This window comes from Neoarthrinium moseri (genome assembly GCF_022829205.1).
Source record: "Neoarthrinium moseri strain CBS 164.80 chromosome Unknown scaffold9_Wmoseri_CBS_16480, whole genome shotgun sequence".
NCBI classification, from domain to species: Eukaryota; Fungi; Ascomycota; class Sordariomycetes; order Amphisphaeriales; family Apiosporaceae; genus Neoarthrinium; species Neoarthrinium moseri.
Window position 1 is genome coordinate 20,627 of NW_026055123.1, and position 11,117 is coordinate 31,743.

The 11,117-nt window shown below is 48.6% G+C and overlaps 4 protein-coding genes across 4 annotated transcripts; 2 read left to right on the top strand and 2 right to left on the bottom strand.

The window, feature by feature from the left end:
- Positions 1–130: 130 nt before the first annotated feature.
- JN550_003593 (uncharacterized protein) lies at positions 131–1,445 on the top strand (the record flags this gene model as incomplete). The annotated part of the gene is made up of 2 exons (XM_049315015.1): positions 131–478; positions 540–1,445. 2 exons carry the CDS (start codon positions 131–133, stop codon positions 1,443–1,445), a joined length of 1,254 nt encoding a protein of 417 aa, XP_049174163.1.
- A 776-nt stretch (positions 1,446–2,221) lies between these two features.
- On the bottom strand, positions 2,222–4,694 carry JN550_003594 (uncharacterized protein; the record flags this gene model as incomplete). Its single annotated transcript, XM_049315016.1, has 8 exons — positions 2,222–2,528; positions 2,579–2,754; positions 2,812–2,852; positions 2,903–2,953; positions 3,003–3,092; positions 3,212–3,531; positions 3,585–4,329; positions 4,382–4,694. The coding sequence occupies 8 exons, from the start codon at positions 4,692–4,694 to the stop codon at positions 2,222–2,224; spliced, it is 2,043 nt and encodes a 680-aa protein (XP_049174164.1).
- A 243-nt stretch (positions 4,695–4,937) lies between these two features.
- JN550_003595 (uncharacterized protein) lies at positions 4,938–6,757 on the top strand (the record flags this gene model as incomplete). Its single annotated transcript, XM_049315017.1, has 2 exons — positions 4,938–5,710; positions 5,770–6,757. 2 exons carry the CDS (start codon positions 4,938–4,940, stop codon positions 6,755–6,757), a joined length of 1,761 nt encoding a protein of 586 aa, XP_049174165.1.
- Positions 6,758–6,989: 232 nt separating this feature from the next.
- Positions 6,990–7,964, bottom strand: JN550_003596 (uncharacterized protein; the record flags this gene model as incomplete). The annotated part of the gene is made up of 1 exon (XM_049315018.1): positions 6,990–7,964. One exon carries the CDS (start codon positions 7,962–7,964, stop codon positions 6,990–6,992), a length of 975 nt encoding a protein of 324 aa, XP_049174166.1.
- Positions 7,965–11,117: the final 3,153 nt, after the last annotated feature.

Below are 11,117 nucleotides of genomic sequence, written 5' to 3' on the forward strand. Positions count from 1 at the left end.
TGTTGTTGTTTTTTGGTTTAGTCCAAGGACCAAATACCCCTCGACTCTGCTCTACGATCTTGGACTTGGCGAGACTTGAATATCCCACCCCGGATTGCACAATTGCTTTTTGCCGTTGGCGCTCCCCAAAATGACTGGGACACTACCCCAACCGGCTTCGATCCAGGGCCAGGATCAGCCCGCCATTGTGGATATCCGTGCTCTCCTGCAGAGGCTCTGGCCAGATCCCGAGCAGACGCGAGTGACGGCCAAGGAGATTGCCGCTGCCATCGCCCTGATCTTTACCAACAACCTCAGCCCTGTCCAGACCGGCTCGCTGCTGACGGCCCTGCACTTCACGGGATGGGACCGCCGCGCAGACGTGCTGGCCGAGGCCTCAACCGCTATGAGGAACGCCTCGTCCCCGATCGACTTCCAGGCTTTGAATGAGGTCATCGCAAGAAAAGGCGTCAAGGAGGGCCGCTACGGAGGCGGTCTTGTGAGTACCATATTTTTCGAAAAGAAAAGAAAAGAAAAGACCATGCTGACATGAGATTCAGTGCGATATTGTGGGCACTGGAGGCGACTCCCACAATACCTTCAATATCTCAACAACGTCTTCCATCATTGCGTCTACTCTCCTCCAGATTGGCAAGCATGGAAACAGAGCCTCGACGTCAAAATCTGGCTCGGCCGATCTTCTCATGTGCATGGTCCCTCGACCGGCTCCCCTGGCCACTATTACCCCAGACACCATTGCCAAGGTCTACGAGGAGACAAAGTACGCCTTTCTATTCGCGCCTACCTTCCACCCGGGTATGAAGTACGTGGCTCCTATCCGCAAGGAACTCGGCTGGCGCACCATCTTCAACCTCCTTGGACCACTCGCCAATCCTCTCCACGACGCTATCGAGGTGCGGATGCTGGGAGTGGCTCGTGATGACATGGGCCCGGTCTTTGCCGAGGCCCTACGCCTGACTGGCTGCACCAAGGGCTTGATCGTCTGTGGAGTTGAGCAGCTGGATGAGATTTCTTGCGCCGGAGAGACGCTGTGCTGGCAACTGGTTGAGCGTGCCGACGGTGTGGTAGAGATTGAGCACTTCCGCCTTGCGCCGGAAGACTTTGGTCTCTCAAGGCACCCCCTGAACACCGTGTCCCCAGGAAAAGAGCCGCACCAGAACGCCGAGATTCTGCGCAAGCTTCTACAGGGCGAAGTGCCTGATGATGACCCCATCCTCGAATTTGTACTCATGAACACGGCTGCGCTATTTGTTACGAGCGGTATCTGTGACGCGGATACGAGCAACATGGGTCCTGGGGACGACGGCAAGGTCATCACGGAACGTGGTCCAGGCAATGGTCGCTGGAAGGAGGGTGTCAGGAGGGCTCGCTGGGCCGTCAAGAGCGGCTCGGCTTGGAAGGAGTGGGAGAGGTTCGTGGATATCACCACCAGTTTCACCAAGTAGTGACTATATAACGTCCGGTAGCTTTAGGTGACCTTCGACATATGCTGCAGATTCGGCGTTGGAAGTTAAAATGGATCATCAGTGAGGGATGCAGCATAGATCGTGCTGTCTATGTGGGTTCAATGAGGAAAAGACATGTTGCAATGATCTGCCAGAAAACTTTTCTCCTAGACCACTAAATTGCGTTCATGCCTGTTAAAGGTCCGCTTCTTCCACCAAGTGTAGTATTAGGCTGGATGACTCTGAAGCGGAGTTTAGGGGAAGCTTGAATATCGAACCATAGAGTTGAACGGCCCTGTTTCAGGTGACGTCTTGAAAAGTTTGGCTATTGGTGAATCTAGGTAAATGATAATTCCCTATTGCTCCTTTATAGATCAGCGATTGACATGGTATCTGTGGACCGTCTGGTCTGGTCGTGTTTGCGTCTGTGGTTTTGCTCAGCCTGAAATTGGGGACGAGACCTCAAAATGCGTCTAATCAGCATATCTCACCAATCGCTAGCATTTATTTTTGGTTTAGGGCAGGGCGGTGTAATCTAGTTTTTAAGGAATGGAACCAAATTAAACAATTTATGATACTGTTGGGTATTTTCACGTTGTAAGATGTCCCGAACTCCAGGTGTGGCTTGAATTCTACTTCGTATATGATATAATGATTCAAGTAGCAACTTGATATCACTTAAGTTCCCTTCTTCCGACCTCGTCAGATCCTTCGCTCCCTTCACGTTCTCCATCGGGCTATGACCGGCAAAGTACCTAAGCCTTGATTCGTCGGCCTCACCTCCTTCTCGCCCAGCAATGATCCACTGCACCCAAGATAGTACCGAAGTCCTGACTATATATCCGCCCAATGAACATAACGGCGAAGTTATGTTCAATAGACACCAATTTTGAATAGTTGATTCTCGATTCGGCCACCAAGGTTTCGCCTTCGGCATAAAGTTGCATTCGTACTGGTCCAAAGCCATGCGCTGGTTCACCCCTTAAACGAGTAGGGGAGTTAGGCGGCTCGTAAACGATGCCGTGGTTTTCAGGCTGAACACCAGGCTTGTTGCAGCCCCTGCCCTCATACGTGAGAATAGGGCTAGGTTTCTTTAGACACGGGGGGTATTAAAGCATAAGGAGCACACTTACACGCAGATGCTAGAATTGTTCTCGGTGCTGACCACAACGAAGCGGCGTATGCTAGTGTAATACATCTCTCCTTCAACACTCATCTCACTTGCTTCTGTAAAAGAGGCTTCGGAGTTGTTGGAGAATTTCTTTCTCGACCCCGACCCGTTAGGCTCAAGCCACTCGAATTTGAAGACCTTCTCCGGATTAGCCAAGAGTGATTGCACAACACTTGTCACTTGTTAGAAACAAACCTCGCCCGGCACAAAGTATTTGGATGGTTTGATGGTGAATTCTAAGTGATGTAAGTTAACAACATATTAACTTGTAAGGATTTCCACGTACCTTTATCCAGAGTAATATTGGGCATACTCGAAGCGACTGATGAGGTTGATTCTGATTAAGTCAGATTAGATCCTATCACTGTGGAAACAACAAAACTAACGTTTTTTGGGGGAGCCGCTATCGTGGAGATTGACATTACTTGAGGAAGTAGTGTTGGCTTTAAACTGAGAAGCCTCGCTATGATACACATCTACACACTCTTTAGTCCACGTGGGAACGTTACCGATCATATCAAGCCCAGTGCAGAGCCTATTGCGTTTTCTGGTATGCAATGATCTCGCATAGAACCACGCATAGATATTAACGTACCTTCGTTTGACAGAAAGGGCTCTTTTGCCTCGTCAATGCTCTCACTGTCACTCGATTCGTCTGAGTCGCCGTTGTTGCGAGGAAGTATGATTGCAGATATAACTTCCAAATGCTTGCACACATGCACTAGCATTGCGGTGGTCTCACCTTCTCTAACTTCGGGACAGAACGGGCATGTATAGTATGCCATTAGATGTGCAGAGCTATGCTCTGATCTCATATGTTGCGACCAGGCTTGCCGGTTGGGGAACGGAATGTCTCCAGCACTGCAGTGCGCGTATATACACACATAGGGCTTCAGATCTTCAATAAGATGCTGCCTAATGGGACTCAGTACGGTAAAACTTTCAGCAGACTTGGAGGCTTGACTTACTTCCAATGTCTTGATTTGGTGACTTTCACGAACTGGTTGCAGGCTTCACACAGGAAAGGATCTCCAGATTTCGCCTCCGATGGAATTGCAGGAAATGCGCTGTTCCGTCCAGAACCCATATTCGACACCGCAGAGGACCTGGCCGATCTCGCATAGACACTTTGTGTTTGAACTGAAGACCCGATACCAGAGTCGTGAAACGACTTCGGGGCTCTACTGGATTTGGCTAGCCTTTCAGCCATGATGCAGTCGATATCCAGAACGCCTTGATTGTCATACGCTGTAATCAATCCCCTGCCTTCCAAAAGTGTAGTTGCAGTCTCTCTTTCTTGAATTAGCTCCCAGTATCGACGCAAATTTGATTTGCCGAGCAGATCAGCCATGTCCAGTGGCGTTTCTGGAAACAGATCTCGAATCCTCATAACGTATTGGTGATGTTTGTCTAGAGGCTTTATCGTGAATGTCTCCTCATATGTAGCTCCCGGGTCGAATGTCGGTTCTGCGATGGCCGGATCAAGGTCTATAAGACACTGGACGTAAGTAACAAGTTCATATATACATGATTCAAGGTCTCCATGCTCGGAGGGACTGTCCTCGGTATCCCCCTCATCCTCCATGTATTCATCCAAGTAATCCGTACTGTAAAGCAAAGCAAGGGACCGCGTTAATAACGATTCTAGTTCTAGAATCTTGGCCTTGCTCTGGGGTTCTTCGCTCGCTCTCGTAGGCATCCTCAAATTCATATCTTAGGCCTTGTCAGCTCAGAGAGATTTGGCTTCTCGAAGTTAAATACTTACCGCGGCATAACTTTAGTGCAATGTCCCTTAGCGAAGCGATCACAGCACCATGCACTTTTTCTGACCGCACTAACACTTTGTCGAGATCTCCATCTGGCACACGGTGTCTTACCATCCAGAGTGTGAAAGCTTCTGCAGCGTGAGATATCGAAAGTGCCTCTTTCTCGAAAGTTTCCTCATTTTCAAGTATACCCATTGCTTGACGCAACATGTCAAAGCAGGCCATGGCCAGCTCACTGGTAAGACTTGTGTTTCCCAGCGCTAAGCCTCCTGCAACATTGGCTCTAGGAGTGGCAGAGCCTTCAGTGGTCATGACGAATCCTGATAATAAGTATTTGAGTGATTGTGAGAGCAAAGAAGGGGAAAGTGCAAGAATCATGGCGATGAGGGAAGGCTCTGGAGTGGAAAGGAGAGACATACCCCGCACAAGGCTGCGTTTGCGTCGGGTGTCTATGTACTTTTATCCAGAAATTTCGATCGATTTACTCTCTCTTGATGTCTTCAATCTACTCATCTCCCTTGTCCAACAAAACCGTTACACACTGGACGCAGAACCATGGCTGAAATCCTCGGTATCACTTCAGCGACACTGGGACTATTGCCCATCATTATCGAGGGTATACATGGGTATAAATGGTTGAGGAAGACCATCGCGGTGGTCAGAAATCCTATCAAAGAGCTGCGACCTTTAAAGACCGTCCTAAGAGTACAGGAAACAATATTTCTGAACGAATGGGAGCTTGTTCTCCGCTCCATCACAAAGGACGAGCGGCAGGCTCGGCACATGATCTCAGATCCAGATCACGCTGGCTGGCGTGACTATGACCTCGCCTCAGCTCTTACGATAAGCCTGGACAAAAGCTATGAGGTGTTTGTTGAACTGGCCAAAGAAACACAAGTTACTCAGAACGAGCTCAAACAAGTTTTGTCCTGCTTTTCGCTGCAAGGTCAGAAAAAGCCGGGTGAATCCGTCGAGTTGGCCATCAAGCGGCTGTCGTTAGGCTTCAAAATAAACGAACTGGAAAGGAAAGTCCAACGACTTAGACAACATAATGAGGATCTTCAAGCCCTCCGTACCCAGATCCAGCACCTTCGCGAGCCGGTATTGGAAAAGAAACATAAGCGGAAGTTGCCGCTGCCGCACAGCGTAATACACGCAGTACGAGAAGCTCAAGAGATAGCATCTGAAGCCTACAACGCCTTGAATAACTGTTTCTCTTGCAAGCGAGAGAATCACGAGATGCATTGGGCAGCCTTGTGTACCGATAGTACATTTGAACAGTGCCATAACCTGGAGATGGTATTGCTCTACGCAGAAGTGAATCAAGGGTAAGTTCCGATGTTCTCTTGGGAATGACCTTTCTTTGGTAGTTCTAACTCTATCTTAGCAGTAATAATCAACAAGCATGGACGTTGGCAATGAAATCGAACAACTGGACGTTCGGATTCAATTCTCACCAAGACCGCGTCGCTAAACAGCGTCCAGGGACCGCGAAGCAGTTGCGGTTCGCTGATGACCTAGAAAGCGCCAGCCAAAACATCACAAAAAGTGACACTTCACAAGCAAACTCATCACAAGACCTAGGTCTCATTGATGATATTTGTTATTATCTCGAAAAGAAGTGCCTTTTTGGTGTGGGAAATGGCTCTATGCTAGGCTCCTTCGGACATCTCCGATGCCCACATTCGGGCTACGTTTTCCATGTCTCACCTTGTGAAGCCTCTCTTCAGACAGGCGGCACAGAGATGCACGAAGGAATATCGCTGCAAGATCTATTACGAGCAACACAAGAACGGCCAGCAACCCCAAAGTTCAAGTTAACATGGGCACTGAAACTTGCACTTACAGTTCTGCAGTATCACTCAACCCCATGGCTTCATGATGATTGGCGGACTTCGGATTTGTACACTTCGAACAAACTCCAAACAACATCTAAGCCGAAGGTTTTCCTGAGAACCTTGCTAGCAACAGGGACAGCCAAGAAAGCCTCTGCCAGCAATACAGAACAATGTTTCGCCGGACCAATTAACCCAGAGACACAACACTACCTATTGACGTCCGATGACCTGTACGGTATCTATAATCGAGCTCTTTGGGCCCTTGGCACTGCATTCTTGGAGATATGGCACTGGAAGCCTCTAAGTGATATGGCTAAAGCTGCTGATGCTGGGAACGAGATCCTTACTGCCAGAAGGGTGGCGAAATCACGCACGGAACTGGGCGAGCCAATTCATAGGATGACTCAAATGTGCCTCCAATGCAATTTTGGATGTGAACCCGATTTAAACTCATCAGAGCTTCAGGTTTCTTTCTACAATGAGGTGGTCTGTTTATTGCAAGACCAGCTGAAGGCATTAGAATCGTTCGGTTTATAAGGTACTACTTATAACCACAGAATTTGGCTTTACTTGACGTCGAAGTGAGGACAAACTTAACAATTGTCTTGAAAGGTGAGCCAATTATAACAGAGGTGCGCAAGCACTAGTCACCGATACACTTGGCAGATTGTCTGAACGCTTGAACATCACCTGCAATGCATCGGTAATCTGAGCAAACTTGGGTCAATGTTTTCAAGAATTATCTGCCAGCATATATAATAACTGCTGATTAATGCTTAACAACAATTTTGCCCCCAGCATCATGAGAGTCCAAAGCCCTATGTGCATCGACAACATTCTCGTACTCGAAAACTTTCGTTGGCTTTGCGTCCCAAGCGCCATTTTCTATCTTGTCCACAATGCCCTGCAACGGAATTTCAGACATGGGAAACGTGGGTGTCCCTAGCACCTTGCTATGAAAGAGGCTGAAATGCACACCAGATTCCATCTGCACCATGGGATTGAACTCTTGGACAGGTGCCAGGCCACCAAGCCAACCCGCTTGCAACATTCGACCGCCCGCCTTCGTGAGCGAAATCGATTCTAAGAGGACTCTGTTGCCGACTAGGTTGAGGGTCTTGTCGAATCTCTGCCCGTCGCTGAGCTGTTTCTCAAGACCGGATTGCTCAAGCAAGACATTCGAGGCACCAATATCCTTCAACCACTGGAACCTCTCCTCTCGCCTGGTAGTTGCTGTAACGACAGCGCCCGAGTCGACGGCTAGGTTCAAAGCTGCTTGGCCGATGGTACTAGTCGCGCCACGAAGTAGTAATCTCTCCCCACACTTTAAGTCCAGGATGGTGAATAGACACGACCAAGCTGTGCTGTAGACCTCGGGGATTGCCGCCAGCTGCTCCCACGGCATGTGAGTCTCAATGACTACAACATTGGCAGCCGGTACATTGACGAACTCGCCATATCCGCCTGGTCGGTTTCGACCCATTCCGCCCATGGCACCCATGACCTTGCTGCCCACAGGAACTTCGCCACCTGGGCACGCCTCGACGAGACCAACGCACTCGAGACCAGTAATGGGATTCCATTCGTCCCACTCGCCGCCTTTCCGCATGTGCATTTCTGCATGGTTAACACCGAATGCTTTCACACGAACTAGTACTTCCCCAACGGTTGGTGTTGGCTTGGGGACTTCTTGGTGTGCTAGGACTTCCGGCCCACCGAAAGAGGAGATTACGACTGCTTTCATCGTTGCTGACATGGTTGGGGTGTATTTGGGATATGATTTAGACACAGTGTAAATGTGGTCTATCACCACACAGTGTTTGGGGGGTGGTAGTGGTAGTGTTTATAGTGTTGAGGTGTAAGACTGAGATGGCTGCTTGTCTGATTGATATCCCTACGGCTGTGCTAGTACGAGACCTTTTATAGTTTCTTGATCTGCCAGTGCGTTCACATGTGTCATGAAAATGGCATCAAATGTATAAATAAATTGCGATCCCGCTTGCCCGCCAGTGTTCATACGTAGAATAAGTTCGTCCGAGGAGTTGTAATACTTTGCTTACGAATCCTACTATTGCACATATAGAGGGTTCTCCCGGCATTCGGGATTTGTTTCACCAGCTGCCAGTTACACAGCTAGTTGTTAAGATGTGGTGGGTTTGTTTTGGGAATAAACTTTCACTATCTTCCCTTCCAGCCAATGGAGGTCATCATGCTTACTAACGTGGTGCAGCTGCGCCCTTCTGCCATGCAGGGATAGAGGAACGCCTATTGTCCATGTTGGAATAGGTGGCTGTTCCAGGCGATTTTGATTCCAAATACTTACCACTTCAGCCCAGAGCTCCTACCCGACGCCATGCAACCCTAAACGTCAGCGTAGCCGATCACGGGCAATGCGAGCACAGAATGATAGCCCCTTCAGTACTGCCTAGATTGACGTTTGACTACGTCCTACGAGCTTGCGAAAACTCTTACAACCATCACTTGTTCCCGGGTCTTTCTATATCGATAATATATAGCTACTATCTTGCTATCTGGCGCCGTGTAAGTCGTCTTTAGCCTTCAAGTCAAAGTCCAGAAAAGCATCACCTCTGCCGCATATATCAGCATAATTCCAGTCCCATTCTCCATTATAAACATCAACGGGTTATTGAGCGCGATTCCCATCATCTCACTAAATACCATCCACGGAAACATGGCTTTGAAGACCAGCAGCGCAAAGATCGGCCCCTTCACGCTGTATGGAATAGACATAGCATGGTCGCCGAGCTGGGAAATGCTTTGAGACTGGGCTATTATCATAAGATTGAACGGGTCACAAAGGCTAACCGTAAACTCCTGGTGCGGTTCCTCGCGGTTCACTTGCATGCTGGAGCTTGGTTTAAGGGTTTACCCAACTCCTCACCTGCAACGTAGGTGCCGAGGCTTGTTACATATGACCGGAGACTCACGGCAGATAGGGGAGCCAAGCTCGAGATAATCTCAAATATAACTCTCTTTAACGAGCCTGGCCAGATCATATACGGTTCAACCCTGAAAGTCGAGCCAAGTTTGAACTTCAGCTCATGTCAGTCAAGACCGAGTACTCGAATAACAGGTGTTTACCCCATTAGCTTGGTATAGCCAGCTGGACGGTTGCATGCACGATGCACGTCTTGCACGATATGAGAGATGAGAGAGGCTTTCAATGCTATCTGACAGCTAGTTAGGCCTCTATGCATAGTAGCTATACTGTTTCATGCTCTCCAATTCAGGCGAGCCTCCTCTTCCTCATCAATAGCTTTGCGCTCAGGTCGATGAACACATTCTCGTCGGTGCCCATGGTTTTTGGCATCGATTTCCCTTCCAGATAGTTGAAGTCAAACTCTGAGATAAACCAAGTCACCAGCACTTTAACCTCGGCAACGCCAAGAAATCTTCCTGGGCATGCTTGACTCTCATATCCGAAATTTAAATTGCTCTTCAAGTCGACCAAAGCCGACTAATTCCGATAGAACTGGTCTTCTGAAACATTTCTTTTGCGATACGCACACATAGGGTCGAAATTGGTAGGGTCTGGCGTTACTAGAGGATCCATTTGGTGCTCGGCAAGAGCGAATGCAATTCTGCATCCCTTAGGTATGTGCGTTCCTTCAGAGTGTGTGGTTTCAATGCCACTCTTTGGGGGCTCACTGCTACCGTAAGTAATCAGAAACCACGTACAAAGGAACTACTTACGGATACTAGGAGGATGGACTCTGAAACATTCCAATATGAACGAGTCAATTTTCTCCAATCGTGGATGCCACCGTTTGATGTCCACCTGAGAAGCATTCCCTGATTCCTGCTCGACTCGTAAGAATTTCTCCCTCAGTACAGGAAACCATTCAGGGTGCGAACAGAGCTCAAACAGGAAAGTTGCCGCGTTGGAGGATGTAGTATAGATGCTCGCGAGTGTCATAGCAAACTGGCGATTCGCCATCTCACGGACAGTAGTCTCCTCTGCGTCACCGCTATCTATCACCCAGTCGAGAAGCGTGTCGCTATCATGCACCTCTTCACCACGTGCTTTGCGCCGCAAATCGTCAAAGTGTTTCTCCATCTGGGTACCAACAACCTGTAAGGACTTGCACGGTGCTGTTTCAACCGACGACGCGATGGGAGAAGCCGAGCAACGGCAAAGCGCATTCATGTGGGAAACATCCTAAGAATGAAGACAGTGGTGAACATATTAATGCTGAAATCTAGGGATACTCTAAGCCATTCGGGATCACGACAAGCTGGCTCTCCTAAGAGCATCTTTGCCGGCATGCGCGCAACCAGCTTGCGTATAACCTTCTTGAATATCAACCTCGATCCAGTCTGACATTTGGTGTACGTACAAAGGTAATCCCAGTTTCCACCGACGTCTGTAGAATTTTGAGTTTGATATATCTTGTCTTCCAAGATTTCTGTCGCCACCATCATCATCTTGACTCAAGGCACATTATGTTCTCGAAAGCATCAATTTTGTTCCTCTACTTACAAAATTTTGGTGGGGCTCACTACTGGCTATGCTACATATTATGGGCAACTTTACTCTTGGCTTGCTTAATATACATTGCCGGCCTCATCTTCGCGTTGGTCATGTGCTCTATTGATCCGACTGACCACTGCAACCGTCACCGCGTATTAGTCATGCGCCTACGCGCCCATTCTCCCTACCATTCTTGCCCTGAAACTTGAACTCCGAAGAGTTTTATTTGTTGACAGATGCGATATTCAGATTTGCGACAAACCATACTTCAGAGGGTAGGACTGTAAGACTGCTGTAACCATACCCTAGCTTCTCTCCCCCTACCCACGGCTTCCCGTATCTCAACCCATGATACAGGGAGAAAGGAAACCCAGACACGGTAAGCCCAAAATAACATCTTCAGCA